Genomic DNA, 15,434 nt, shown 5'->3' with positions numbered 1-15,434 from the left:
TTTTGGGGCAGAGTGGATAAGATTTCATGCCCAATTGGAAATGTTATCCATAATTAACCTATGAGGAACCAGAGCAGCCCTTATTTTGGAAAATTAACGAATCAGCAACCAAAGCAGCCTGACTTTGGATTGAGAAAAAGAAAGTCCAAAGTCAAAGTGTTTTGAATATGACGTTGAGGGAACTCATAAATCCAACAAACTAGATAAGAATCTGATGAATGTGGATCAAATATTTCAGTTAAAAATTAAAATAAAACGATCATGCATTTGGAGATTAGATAAACTGATGGTAGAATCATTCCAAAATATCAGGACAAAGTTACAAAAAGATGGCCGAGACGAGAGCAGCCTCTACAATTCCACACAAAAAAAACCAGCAGTGTTCATGGCAGGCGACACATCAGGGATGATAAAATTGTCTGGAATTCCAGCAGTGTTCATGGCAAAACCCATTACTGCACCAGCAGTATCAAGATTTGACATAGGTGAATGAACAAAAATATCATAACTCAAGTCGTGTTCAACACTGATAGGAAAGAACTTCACAGCAAACGACTCGGATATATATTTTCATTCATTCAATTTTTCCAACTTTGAAGGGATTGGAACTGGACCTGCATGCTTGCCTCACCCCACAACAATTCCTGCTCCAATATTCTATAATCTTGTCAACCACATTACGCCTAACTACAGTACAAATCCAACCCTCAACGCGAGCAAAGTCCGTAACCTCAGTATTGAGACTAACCTTTTTTAGGTCTGATGAATCAGTCAAGGAAAGTACACGCTCAACAAACATGTGAAAACGATAAAAATCGTAGCCGTGGCAAGAATCAAAATCTCCGCAGTCAAATTCTAGATTGGAAACACAAGTCCATACAGGGGAGGGGATAGGGTTTCTCACACATACCACTAAGGTGTTATGGGGTTCGATCTTGAGATCACTGGTTTCCACTGGCCTAGAATATAAGTCCGTGGATGGATTGATACAGCTTTGGAATTATAAATAGACATGAACCAACCAGGCAGAGTTGGAGGATTTGCATTGTTTTTATGATACAATTGGAGCAAAATGTGTGCATACATAAGAAGATCATTTGTCATTCTTTGTAAAAACTTAAGATTTTAGTCATATCACTCAACTGAAAAAACAATGCTTTCAAAGGTACTCGAGTCCAGGTTAGTTACAGCAATCAAATCAACACGCCACCCGCCTTTAGGTTTCGCAATTTGCAATGTTAATTCCTGTCGGGAAGGAAACATCATAGATTAAGATTAAGGTAGAGTCAACTACATACAGCTCATGTCCCCAAACTTTTGATCATTTTCCAAGTTTATACATGATCTTTTATAAACTGGTACACAACTCTCCTACAAATCCTACACATTGGTACATCGGTTGACAAGATTGTTAGTACATATAAGGCCAAACCCCGACCACTGCTTATCAATAGGCTCTATGGTTTCTTTATATTTTTTGATACGAGTCCCTCATCAACAAACTGTTGATATTGTGATATTTCTTTCCCCAATACAAAAAGACGTCTCAAGTTCAAATCTCCCTCCCCGTTGACTCAAAAGAAAGGCCTCTTGATTAGGATCGGAGGGAAACTTAATGAGGTAACATCTCTGGCCTCCAAATTTTACACCAAACAAATTTCGATTATTATTGTTCACACTTGGAGCTTTGGATCACTGACAAATAGATAGCATCATCAAATATAAACCATCAAAGATATCATACTGACTTTCACAAGTTCAAACAGTATAATATAACTTATAAGCAGATTGACATCCATATACAGCCTTTCAAGAATCTGGACTAGTGTATGTATCAATCTTGCAAGCTATACAATTCCTCCCTCTGAGATTACCAGGCATTACCTCCCTTTGTTGCACCGAGGATGATAGCAATTGTAGCAAGAACAGCCTGCACATAGAGCGGTATTAAATAAAGTATCAGAGAGGCAAAACTTTAGAACGGCCATGAGGTAAGTTCTTGACTAATATAAAAAACTTGGACGTACATAACGTGTAAACAGATCCTTCCAAAAATCTAAATGAAAGGAAATAAGCGTTACTCACACCAACTGCACAAGCAATATATCCTGGTTTCTCTCGGTGGTCTATCCTGGCACATAGCATGATAAGTGCACCGATATACCAGGGGACGGTAGCAAGGAAGAAACCAATAATAAACCTTCAAAATAAAGAGCATAGATCCTTTATAGTTATAAACTTAACACATTTATATTGAAGTTAAGATAACAGAGAGATAGAAGAGCACAAAGCATGGAAGATAACGCAATGAACAGATCCTATTATTCTTCTATGGAAAATAAAAGAAAGCATAGTCAGTATGATGAGGGAAGAGTCCTAATGAAAACACTATGTTTTGATTCATGCCCCAAACACTCTCTCCGGCTAATTGGATTTCTGCACATCTCAATTCCTTCACACCTTTGAACATAAGAAAGGTTAACTTTTGTACTACAATTGTGTCCACGGCCCGCCAGTACGTGGACAAGAGAATGTTCAAGCTATGCTATTTTGACCATTTCCACAATAGAAAACCATTTTGCTCAATAAAACTAAGAACATTAAGAAGCCTTGATCAAACTTTGCTTGCCATGTATTGATTAAAGGTTTCCAGTACTCAAATATCATCCTAACCATTATAGTTGAAAATATCAGCTCAGTGCCATCTAAATCCTTAACCAATAAATCGAGATTGGAAGTTGTTTGGAACCTTCCTTTTTTCTTTTTTAACATTCTATTCAGAAATTTCATATGTAAGGACATAAGAACCAAACACACTGGAAATAACTACAGAACAATGTCATGTGACTCATATCTATATCAACTCGTGGAAAGCTATTTCAAATACAAAACAGTATAACTTACAGGAACCAGCCACAGCCAATGCCACAGCAAGGAAGGCGGCGCTCTCTTACTGGTCTTCCTTCAGCAACTGCATAGCCTAGAACAACAACAAAGCCATTTTATCATACAGAATAATGCATCTATGACAACAACTATTTATCATTCATCAAGAAGAGTGGTAAAGAATGAAGATCCAGTTAAACCCCAAAACACAAAATGGAATGCAAGCAACAAACACACATACCCAAGTCATTCACTCACAAAATTCCAAACACAAAAAAAAAAAATGAAAGAACCCTTTACAACCACCATAGAGCTGATCTAGTCACTAGCAGCAAATCAAACAGTGACAAGCTCTGCAAATGAAAAGGGGATACTTGCCATAGCCAAAAATTGAGGTTGGTCGAAGCTCAAAAGTATGGTCTTTAATTCTATCCATACAAATGACTAAATAAATCAAACCAATTCCAACCCAGAAAGACAAATTAGAATTTGATCCATTCTTGTAGCATCCAATCCCATCACAACATACACCAAAACCCCATTTTTAATCTCATTCATACTATGCACTTGCTCCACTAAACAAGAAAAAGAAACCCAAAAATATCAACAAACTAAGTCCTTTGTGCTAAACAAAACAAATTGATGCCATACCTTGAACAGTTTGATATCCCTGAGTGTAGTACTGAGGATGAGGAGCAGGAGGGTCGGCAGCTCCAGGCGGCGGAACCGGCTGAGGGAATCCTGTCGGCGGTGGCTGATGCGGCGGTGGCGGCGGCGGATAGTTGGCTACGCCTTGGAACGTTCCATACTCAGGTGGATGCGGATACTGCTGATGATCACTTGCTGCTCCTTTCTTCTTTTCATCTTCGCCCATCTTTTTACTTCTAATTGTTATTTCTTTTCCTTTTTTCTCTTTTTTTGAGATAATTTGTTTGTGTTGTGATTTGGAGTTTGAGAAAAGTTTCTTAGGAGTTAAGACTCAGAGAAATTGCACGATGGGGAAGTTGGGAGCTGTCTGAAAGAGTCAATAAGTCAACGGATTTATTTTATTTTGTTTTGTTTTGTTGTGTTTTTCTGTGTATAGCAAGAAGAGAGGGCAAGTGCAATTTGGGCATGTTATTCAGATTCACTGCATTATTTGTTTTATTTTTGCTTTTTTGAGGGATCATTTTAATTAGGCCCCACTTGCTTTAAGATGATATAGATTATCCATTTATGTCTTGCCAAGTCGCCAACAACCTAATAAATTTGTTGTTGCTTGTCACTATACTTCTAATTTTCTCACCATAAATACCAACAGGGTATAGCGTATTTGGAAAATGACCTTAATTTAGGATCAATGATTTCAAGTTCTAATGTCATGGTAACTTGATAGCGTATGTGTGTGAGAAAGTCACTTTTTTTATAGTTTGGACTATCATTTGTAAATGTGGCATTTTAGACCGAAAAAGCGCAAAAATCAACCGACAATTTACATCAATCGTGGAAAACCGAACCGCATTTGCAATTGCGGTTACGATATTTGATTTTCAAAACTTGTGGTTACCGCAAACCACAACTATATTGTATTTATAAATAAATAAAAAATTGCATTTTGTAGATAACATTGGTGCTCAAACAACACAACGGGGTCCTTCAAATCCACTCACCACCACCAACACTTGAGTTTGTAACTTTAATTTGTAACATTGGTGCATTGCATTTTCCTTTTAGTTTGTAAGTTTAATTAACTTTGAATTGGATTTTTCCTTTGGGTTGTAACTTTAATTCATTTTGCATTGCATTTTCCTTTTGGTTTGTAACTTTAAAGCATTTGGAATTGAAATACTTGAGAAGTTGAGGTTGTGAATGCTTGAGAAGTTTAACTTTCATTGGAATGCTTGGAATTGTAACTTTAATTTTCTTTAGGTTGTGAATGCTTGAGAAGTTGAGGAGGTTGTGAATTTATTTATTTAGGTTGTGAATTTATATTTTTTAGTTAAAGTATGTTTGAAATCAAAAGGCTTCAAAAAAAGCATCAAAATTAGATCTAAAATATGGAATATTGAATTTTTATGACACAAAAAGAACTTGCGGTTTTGAACCACTAATTCACGGTAAGCTATCGCCTTTTGCGGTTTCAAAAATCATCATACCGCAAATAGTCAATCAGTTTGCAATTTGGGCAAAAATTCACAGTTACCGAACCGCAACCACCCCTAATCGTTTGTACTCAAAAAAGTTTCTCACCAAAAATAGAAATAGATATTAAATTCTTAACCAAAAAAGTTAAGAACTTGAGTTTATTGGGGAAAATAATATTTAGAATGTGACTGCCTAGTTTTCATCTACTCACATTATTGTTAGGTTAGGAAGTAGACAAGAAATTAGATGAGTGGAGGCAAGTTCCTTTACTCGCCCTTTTGTAGATCCTTTCATGCAAGTCGCGTGCTCATATCTAATGAAAATTTGAGGAAAATATCATACAATTAAATAATTATAAGTTTTTTTTTTTTTTGGTAATACAAATAATTATAAGTTTGAATGATTAATTTTAAAATATTTTAATTTGGATGGTAAATGCACAAATCACCTTAGTGAATAGATAACCAGACCAAAACAATTAGTGAACCAGATTAAAAAAAAAAAGAAACCAAAATCACCCTAGTTGTGGAGGCTTCATTGTGATGTAATTTTACAAAGACAACAACCCTTGTGATGTAAAATGCTGAAGTAATTTTTCAATTACTCATGTTTGGTGACTAAAGTTAAATTGAAAATGATAAGTATTCTTCATTGAAGGGCGGAACAACGTGTGGGCTCTGCAAAGTTTGGCGCAAAGCAATTTTTCCTTAATAAATTTATATTTTTTCACATATAGCCTACTCTGGTTTAGCCCATATAAAACATAGTTCACCCTTTAATAAGCGAAAAAAAGTCCAAAAATGCAGCTTTGAAACTACAAATTTATTTTCTCGGTTACTTAAAACTATAAACTTATTTTATTTGTTAATTAAGACCAAAAACTTAGCCTCATGTTGTATTGTATATATATTTTTTTTATGTCAATGATAGCCCACCCCTCTAAAAAATTCTGGTTCCGCCCTTTTGTGTTCCGATTTCGGGATCATATGACTAGGTTCCAATCCCACCAAATGGATATATATATATATATATATATATATATATATATATGAATTTGGAGATTGCATCAGTTTTGACGGTTCTACTAACCATTATTGGGTATGAATATACTTTCGTTTTAATTCCTTTGAATATAGCTAGCCAAGTCTTTCATAAAAAAAAGCTAGCCAAGTCAAACACTTTTGAAGAAACCTAACAAAATGCTTGTAATTTAAATTTGGAAGAAATGCAAAGTGAAGTATACTCATGAACCTTTCATTTTTATTTTACCACCATATCCAATTCATCCACCAGTAAGTATATCTTCTCCAATTGGGTCCCATCAGATCTTCGAAAACAAAAAAATTGCATTCAACTGCTAACAAATGGAGGTCTGTTACCTTTAGAAAAAAAACAATAACGAAAAATTAAAATATCATAATGCGTGTGCGAACATCATATTCATTAGCTAATGAGGTCTTAATTAGTGATAAAATTATTAGTATGTCGGTTAGTAGTTTGTGGTTCAATCCTCCATAAAACAGCGTATGTGTGAGATTATTCCTCTCCTCTTCCCTAGCTGTAGGGAAAAAGCAACATCATATCACATTAATTCAATGACTATGACAAAAACTTCACATTAATATATTAGAAAGAATTATTTGGGTGAAATTTGCCTAAAGAAAAGAAATACTGCGTAGATGCTCCATTTATGCGCCACGTGTTAGAATACGAGATGATTGTCTGCGTGCTTGATTTTTTCAAAATGTCGTGGAAAGTGACAGACTTTTTTACAATGGACACCAAATCCAATCGGAAAACATTTGCCTATTTTTTTTTTTCCAAGTAGATACTTATATTTTTCTGTTAAATATATACTAGCTTCTCTGCACGCGCTTCTGCGCCTGCGAGAGGTTTTTTTTTTAAAAATTTAAATTTATTTTAGAATTAAAAAAGATAATGGATAGTTGTGTTCCATAAAAATAGGATCCTTATCTAAATTTTCTTTTAATTTTAATTTTTTTCATATGAAAAATTATGAATTTACCATATTATCCTCATTTCATTAATAATTTGAATTCTTAATGTTTGCATTAACCAAGGGCATTTTCTGGTATTTTGAATGTTTCACCATTCTCTGCCTTTTGCTTTATATATATAGATAATTAAACTGTAATTTACAGGAAGTAATAATGTCTCTTTCCAGTGAAGTGAAGGAGGGAAGCAGTATTCAATTCAATATTATTCATCTGCCGACAACTGTTGGACTTGAACAAAACAAACCTATCGAATAAAGACAAGACACCTTACTTCCATATATAAGGTTAATATGATGCGGTGGTTGAAGACATCTAAACCTCGGGACCACCCCAACAACTAATAATTTATCCCCCGCAGTAAGCATTGATCTTACTTCCATTGGTGAAAAATGAATTGAAAAAGGAAATAAAAGTATTGCTAATTAAACAAACAGCTAAACTTATCTATATGCACATGAGGAAAAGCTCCTGGAAATCATGCGAAAGCAGTGCCATGTGAGTATATGATACCCCAAGCACGGGGTCCTGCTCATCAAAAGACTTAAAATATAGATGAATTTATAGACGTAAATTAGGTTAGTTAATCATTAATAAAATCTAGTTCAATAAAAATAGTCTTAATTTATATATTAGAAATGTTAGTTAATTAAGATAATGTCTCCGTCTTAAATATCTGAATTTGAATAACTTGTTATTAAAAACAATTTCGATCGTAATCATACCCTCAGGATTGGTGATGTTAGATATCCGACGGCTGAGAACCGGCGTTGAAGAAAAATTACAACGGGAGCGAGGCAAGTGATACGATCTCCCTTTGTCTAATAAGGCAACTGTATAGATATGGTGGTCTATCCAATTACCGACACACGTAGTTGACGTGGTTTCGAGACGTGGCCCCCAACAGCCAGTCAAAAGCTCCACATGCGCCTTCCTGCTAAACGCCCGAATAAATCCTCTGCTTCCTTCTTCGTAATTCGTATTGGTTCTCTCTCCCTCTCTCTCTCTGTCTGCCTTCCCTCCCGCCGGTTACTTCCACTCTACGGTTCCCTTTTCAACTGCTCCAAACTAATTTACACCCTCAAAAGCCTCCAAAACATTCCTCTTTGCTTCCCTATTCTACTTTGGTTCTTTCCTCTCTTTTTGTTTCATTGGGTATTTTCTGTGAAGCTTCTGGTTTTCATTGTATCTGTATTTTTTCTTCCGAGATAATCTATGGGTGTTCATGTTATCGTGTGTAACTATAAATCTCCAATGACTTACTGTATATACTGCTGATTTTGCTCTTCTGGGTTTTGGTTATTTTTTTATGGCTTCTCTTGAATGCTTCATTTTTAAGTTTTGATGTTGGGATTTTCCTTTTTCTAAATCCTTTGGTTTTGACTTTCAATTTGTGATTTTGTTGGATTGGGAGAGAGGGGTTTAGTGGGTGAGAGTAAAGTTAGAAAATTGAAACAAAAGCGAGAGAGACGAGTTGGTTGTGTGTGTAAACTATAAAGAAGAAGAAGAAGAAGAAGATATGGATGTAACAGAGGTTACAGTGATACACCATGTGGGCATTGTGTTAATGATGCTTTGGTTTCTTTCTCACTTCAATTGCTGCCACCCCTTTGCCTACTTTTTCTCTCTGATTTATCTCTACCTGGTATGGATCACTGCTCTTCCTTGCTCATGTTTTAGCTTTTTTCTTCATTCATATTTTTTATTGAAGGGGTCAAATTATTGTAAAAGATTAAAGCAAGAAAAGTAAATAAGGAATTTTTTTTCTATATGCAAAGAATTAGAATCAAATTCGGTGCAGTTTGCTAGATTTGGTAATTAGAAAGTATGGAATTTTCTTTTGTGGCACCTTCTATAAAGTTTCTTGTTTATCATCCGTTATTTGTGTCAATGATGTGTAATGTAATTTGATAAATTGGTATGTCCTAATCTGGATGTGCAATTGCAGTACTTAATATTCACTTTTGCTTGTGCTTTTGACAGGTTCATGAGCGGTATGTTATGAGATTGCGGAGGAAATTACAATTTGATGAAAGAAAGCAGGCTAATCAGAGAAGGGTAATTTTTTCCATTTGTGATTGATTGCTTTATCAGTATTTTTTTTGTTTATAGTCATCTAGTACATTGAAATCCCATCAGAAGCTAAGAACGATAAAGCTGTCAGGTCAAAGTACACATTTGAGGATAAGAGTCTTTGTTGATCTGTATTGCCTTTACTAATTGTTCAAAATAAAAAGTGATAGAAAGAAAGACGGCCCACCCTAAGAAAGGATCTTGTATATAAAGTTAAATTAAATTCTTTTGATTGAGCATCTATGCTTTGCACTTTTTGTTGGTAAATTTTCATTGTTACTGATTTGAAAATTGAATTCAGATTCTTGAATGTAGTATTGAATTAGTTTGGTTGTGAAATATCTCATTTCATTTTTTTATTGTCTGGTCCAATACTTCAGGTGCTTTCTGATTCCGAGACCGTGCGGTGGTTGAACCATGCAGTTGAAAAGATATGGCCTATATGTATGGAACAGATTGCTTCACAGAAAATTCTCCTACCTATCATACCTTGGTTTTTGGAGAAGTACAAACCGTGGACTGTTGTATGACTTTACCTTCTGATTTATTCATATATTGATTGCTCCAATTGATTTGGGTTGGTCATTTAGTCCAAAATGCTCTCATTTTTGAAGACGTGGGTTTTTCATAGTATTTCGGTCATATATTGATGTACTTTACTCCTGGGGTGCAACTTTTAGCAGAGTGATCTTTACAATGCTTTACTTCTTAATTTGGCATGTAAATAACTAGGGCTTCTCATTTTAAGTTTGATTGTTATTCATCATATTTAGTTGAGTGATCTTTAGAGTTATTTTTATTGAAATTTGTGACACGTGAACAGCTAGAGCAACTTATCATTAATTTTACTGATATCCAAGTGGCAATAACTTTTCAATGTTACATCCTCATTGCATAAGAGCTTTGAATTATTTGGGTAGAATTCTGATTAGGTTTGGATTATATATACAGTATTGATTGAATCGGCGAGATATATTCAATGTCATACATGTCACTATCTTTTGGTTGTAAAATCTTAGTGACACAGAATAGAGATTGTTTGTGATTACAATAGTGTGTTTTGATGGCTTCAGCTGCTTTGTATGTGTGGGAAACTACTTATAACTATTTTTTTGGTAGTTATGTTTTAATAAACTATTGACTTATTGATGATGATTTATTACAGGGCAAGGCTGTAGTTCAGCATCTCTACTTAGGAAGAAACCCACCTATGTTCACAGAGATGAGAGTTCTTCGCCAATCTACTGATGATGACCACTTGGTATGAGTTACTTTCTCCTGCATGTTGAACCAATAGTTTTTGTCTGCTCTTTATGTCTGAGGTTCTAGAATTCAGGCAAGATGAAGTAATAGACTTGTAATAAATTCAGGTTCTGGAGTTGGGAATGAATTTTCTGACAGCTGATGATATGCTTGGAATTCTGGCTGTGAAGCTGAGGAAAAGACTAGGTTTTGGAATCTGGACAAAGTTGCATATTACAGGCATGCATGTTGAAGGAAAGGTATGAATTTGTCTAACTTGTAATTCAAGATGTGATCTTAGGTCCTTTTAAAATTGAGCAAGTTTTGTCCAGGAAAAGCTCATGTGAGCTATATACATGACAGGCATAGAAGCATATGCAGTATACTTTTATGCGGTGCCGCCATGAGAATTAATTTGATTGATCATTGCAACTCCTGAGTTCTGATTATTTAGCAGAACTACTTATAAACACCGCTCTATGTATAATATATGTTAGTAGAACTTTGAACGTTAAACATTGGTGAAAACTTTTCCTTTTTACATTCTTGTTAGAACTCTGACATGTATGTATGTCTTGTTGGTTTTGCCTAATCTGTTTTGCTTTTCTGAAATAGCCTGTGAGATGTTAAATCTGAAGTATCATCTCAGGTGAAAAAAGCTAAAAGCTTATATTACATGTTTCATGTTGTCTTGTCGAGTTGGTTCAGTTAGTGTGAACTAAGAGTGCTTAAAAGGATTGGTCTATGCCCATTGGTGGCGTAATGAACAAGTTTTTGGAAATAAATGTTGATAATGCATGCACAACACATGTGATTTTCTGATAAAGCTGTGATTTTCATATTCTTTTGTAGGTCCTGATTGGGGTGAAGTTCCTTCGCAAGTGGCCTTTCCTTGGCCGTGTGCGATTATGCTTTGTGGAGCCTCCATATTTTCAAATGACCGTCAAGCCTATTTTTACTCGAGGGCTTGATGTTACAGAAGTTCCTGGGATTGATGGATGGCTGGTAAATTTTATCATATATCTTGCAGATAAATTCTTAACTCTCCCGTTTCATATGTCACTCTCTGTGTGTCTATTTATCCCTGACTTCCTTATTTGTTTATTCTGCCTCCCAGGATAAGCTTCTCGCCATTGCCTTTGAGCAGACACTTGTTCAGGTATTATTTGAATTTTTGACACTCCACATGTACTATTCATTGCCATCTAATGGCTTTGTGTTACACAGCCTTACATATTACCTGGCGTTGAAAGCAAGACTTTAGACCTTTGTTGTTAGGCCAAAGGGCTACTGGCCTAAGATTTCCATTTGCATCTGTTGCAAATTTCAACTTTGATAAAAATATTTCAGTTATTTCTCCTAACGTTGGTGTTTCATACCTTCCAAGAGGAAAGTTCCATTTGATCTAGTAAACAAAATATAAGCTCGTTCATATGGTTTGATGAAGAATGAGCAAATAATGGGACTTTTTTGGCTTTGATAGCTTCATATGTGAGCAAGATGATTCCGAAAATGGTGCAAATCTAATTATTTATATATCTCTGCAGCCTAATATGCTGGTTGTTGACATGGAGAAATTTACTTCACCAGAGCCAGGTAAGGACCACAGAAATAATTTTCAGTATTTCACAAAACTTATGTTAATCAAATTTCATGTGGCGTGGAGGGGAAAATTACACACACACACACACACTCTCTCTCTCTCTCTCTCTCTCTCTCTCTCTCTCTCTCTCTCTCTCTCTCTCTCTCTCTCTGTGTGTATTTCAATTAAAAATACGTGCTCATGTGACAGAAAATTGGTTCTCTGTGGATGAGAAGGAGCCTGTTGCTCATGTCAGAATAGAAGTCATCGAAGCATCAGACATGAAACCCTCCGATCTAAATGGTTTGTTCTTGGTTTGCTAGTACAGCAAGGTTGTTTTACCAACACAAGATAGGCGTTAAATGAAGATCTTTAACAGATAATTTGGTATTTTCAGGATTTGCTGACCCTTATGTGAAGGGTCAAATGGGCGTTTACCAATTCAAAACGAAGATACAAAAGAAAACGCTGACTCCAAAATGGCATGAGGAATTTAAGATCCCCATTATTACATGGGATTCACCTAATGTGCTAGCTATTGAAGTTCATGACAAGGACATATTTGTTGATGACACCCTTGGGTTTGTTTCTGAACTTGCTTAATGTATTATGTTTTGTAGTGTGCCTAGGTCTCTGCAAAGCCTTTGCAAATAAAATCGCTGTAGAATCTATTAGAGGAATACCAACTAAGAGATTAGTTGATCACAAAAGCACGAATTAAAGGACTTTGGAAGCTTTTCACCTTGTTGTGCTTCAATTTTTATATTCAATTATTCTGTAAGTGCTGTTTTATTTGTACGATTAACAGACTCTTCTTCTGTATCCAGAGACTGTTCCATTAAAATCAGTGATCTTAGAGATGGCGGGAGGCATGACATGTGGTTGCCTCTTCAAAACATTAAAACAGCAGGGAGGCTGCATATTGCAGTAACTGTAGTAGAAGATAATGGGAAGGTACCTTTTCACTTCTTCTCGACTAGTTCTACTGATTAGGCCCATTAGGAAATGAAAGCAAAGAGATCGATAGTTCTAGTTGCTTCATAAATTAGAATGCAGTGCTTCCACAGGATGCTCAAGCGTGCACTCAAGAGTTTGACTTGAGCTTCTTTCATACACAGGGGGATGATTGTCCAGATATTCCGGAAATGCTAGATTTGGAAGATAAAAGAAATTCCTTTGCCAATGACACTGCTAATAAAAGTTCCTTCTCATCTGTATCATCAGAGAAATCTCCTAGGGTGGCAGATCATTTTGAGCCTATTGATATAGAAGGGCAAAAGGAAACTGGTATATGGGTCCATCATCCAGGAAGTGAAGTTTCACAAACTTGGGAGACTAGAAAAGGAAAGGGTCGAAGACTTAATACCCAGATTCATGGGGAGGCTAATGGTACTAACGGTCGTAGTTCAGTGGCATCTGGAACCCAAGTAAATGATGGCAGCAGTACTGATGAGAATCCTGAGGATAGACATCCAATGGCATCATTTCGCCGGGGTCTGCATAAGATATTCCATAGGAATTCCAAGAAGGAGGATAATTCAAGCAGCTTTACAGAGGCTGTTCAAACCCCTCGTGTTAATCTAAGGGCAATTAATGAAAAGGAGGCTGGTGTAAAGTTTGTTGTGGAAGACAACATTTCGGTCTCTCCTTCTGGTAAAGTTTCAAAAGAAGGGGCTTTAAGTTCTGGAGAGAGTGGTCCCGATAGCCCAGGAAAGGGTAAGGTGAAGAGTTTCTTTAGAAATGCTGAAAAATCCGTAAAGCGTGCACTTTCAAAGAAAGGTTCTAGAAAGTCTCAAGCTGATTCATGTGCAGTGAGTGAAAGAGAAATTATAGAAGGTTCCAACTCTTCTGATGACGAATCTCTTCCTTCCCCCCCATTTGTTGAAATGATACCTGTCGCCTCCAGGGATATACCTTGTGGCTCCGTCAATGATTCAAGTAAACCAGAGGAGGTTGTGGTTCAGCCGGTAATTGTCACGGCAGTGGATGCTGAAGGCCCAACGGAGAAGGTTGAACATGAAGAACTCGTACACCCAATGGAGAAGGTTGAACTTGAAGAAGTCGAAAAGGTGCACGAGGAGGTGGACAGCCCTGGAAGAAATGGCGATGGATTGTATGAGCCGTTAAAAGTTGAAGCTAGCTGATGGATATCTGAAGAGAAGGGCATGCAAAACTATCGCAGACTGTTATGAAAGAGAGCTCATACTATTCCACTTGTGGCTGAATTAGCATGAAGTATTTGAAGTTTGAGAGTATGGCTTGCATGTCCAAGTCACATGTTGATGATGTTGTACAGTTCTTGTATGAAACACTCACCCCAAACAGATAGTTTGGTTTTAGGGTTTGGTGAATCATGCAACATTATATTTCTACCTCTTTTCCACCCTGAAAAGAAACTTCTCTACACAGTTAGGGCGAAATGTGGTGCAGCTATTATTAGGCTGTATTATTTGTAATTATGTTGAGAAATATGTAAAGTTTTGAGTTGAAAATGTTGTTTTATACACGCGAAGGAATTTTTTGTTACTAAATTCCAAATTTAATAATGGGCTGAAGGAGTCATAAGCCATCATAAGCTTTTTTGAAGAGGAGAAGACTCCTTAAATTTTATTAAACCCATCTCGACGAGCCCTGTATATGAATGTCTCGTGGTGGCGAAATGTAAACTCTATAGGGTATAGCCGCGCGGCTAAGGATATACTGGCTATACTTTTGAAATATTCAATTTACAGAGTATAGCCGAGCCGCTATCCTTATACTGTTGGAAAAATTCTGTTTAACTAGTATACCTGCGCGGCATTACGGTTGGAATTCCTATTTACGGCGTATAGCCGGGCGGCTATACCCGTTGTTTTTTGAAAATTTTCTATTTATGGAGTATAGCCGGGCGGCTATACTATTCCGTCCGGCTCTACCTTTGGAATGTTCTATTCTCTTTTTAATTACTTTCAATATTTTAATTAACTTCATAAATTATATTACGTAACAAATAGTATTTTATTTTTATATATTTTTCTTTAATAAAATATGTAACTACTAATTATTCACTAGGTAAATAATAATTAAAACATAACTACTAATTAAAGTGATTAAAAAGAGAAAAGCAAATTATGATATTCACAAGGTATAGCCGCGTGGGTATACTTTTGAAATATTCTATTCACAAAGTATAGCCGGTCGGCTATACTGTTGGAAAAAATGCTATTTAAGTATAGCCGCGCGGCTATACCTGTTGGTTTTTGAAAATTTTCTATTCATAGAGTATAGCCGGGCGGCTATACTATTGAAATATTCTTTTTTTAGAGTATAGCCGCCCGGCAAAACTAATCTCAAGGAGCTCTTGAGGCGAATCACTGAAAAAACTCGCAATGGCAAGAGGAACCAGCAGTGCTTGGGCATAGCTGCACATGAATTTCTCCACCCACCTTTGAGAGAGGAGCTTTTGATGCCCCTTATTCTTTTTCAACCTATCATGAAAGAATAATATCACTATTTATGAAGATTATAAAGAT

The 15,434-nt window shown here is 36.1% G+C and overlaps 2 protein-coding genes across 4 annotated transcripts; one reads left to right on the top strand and one right to left on the bottom strand.

Annotated features, from left to right (window-relative positions):
• Positions 1,598-4,086, bottom strand: LOC18781376 (60S ribosomal protein L18a-like protein). 3 transcript variants are annotated; one of them, XM_020563065.1, is made up of 4 exons: positions 3,538-4,083; positions 2,905-2,980; positions 2,028-2,200; positions 1,598-1,930 (listed from the first exon to the last, which is right to left on the bottom strand). In XM_020563065.1, the coding sequence occupies exons 1-4, from the start codon at positions 3,758-3,760 to the stop codon at positions 1,881-1,883; spliced, it is 522 nt and encodes a 173-aa protein (XP_020418654.1). In that variant the 5' UTR covers positions 3,761-4,083; the 3' UTR covers positions 1,598-1,880. The 3 variants fall into 3 exon arrangements, with proteins under 3 accessions (XP_020418654.1, XP_007212185.1, XP_020418655.1); XM_007212123.2 differs by having other exon boundaries at positions 2,086-2,200; positions 3,538-4,061; XM_020563066.1 differs by lacking the exon at positions 2,028-2,200 and having other exon boundaries at positions 3,538-4,086.
• Positions 7,922-14,477, top strand: LOC18779154 (C2 domain-containing protein At1g53590). Its single transcript, XM_020562178.1, has 12 exons — positions 7,922-8,670; positions 9,009-9,083; positions 9,479-9,622; positions 10,264-10,359; positions 10,469-10,600; positions 11,193-11,345; positions 11,458-11,499; positions 11,888-11,936; positions 12,133-12,225; positions 12,320-12,503; positions 12,750-12,876; positions 13,041-14,477. The coding sequence occupies exons 1-12, from the start codon at positions 8,545-8,547 to the stop codon at positions 14,064-14,066; spliced, it is 2,247 nt and encodes a 748-aa protein (XP_020417767.1). The 5' UTR covers positions 7,922-8,544; the 3' UTR covers positions 14,067-14,477.

Source organism: Prunus persica, chromosome G4 (assembly GCF_000346465.2).
Source record: "Prunus persica cultivar Lovell chromosome G4, Prunus_persica_NCBIv2, whole genome shotgun sequence".
In the NCBI taxonomy this organism is placed as follows: Eukaryota; Viridiplantae; Streptophyta; class Magnoliopsida; order Rosales; family Rosaceae; genus Prunus; species Prunus persica.
The sequence above is the reverse complement of the archived record's forward strand: the minus strand, read 5'-3'. Positions and strand labels throughout refer to the sequence as shown.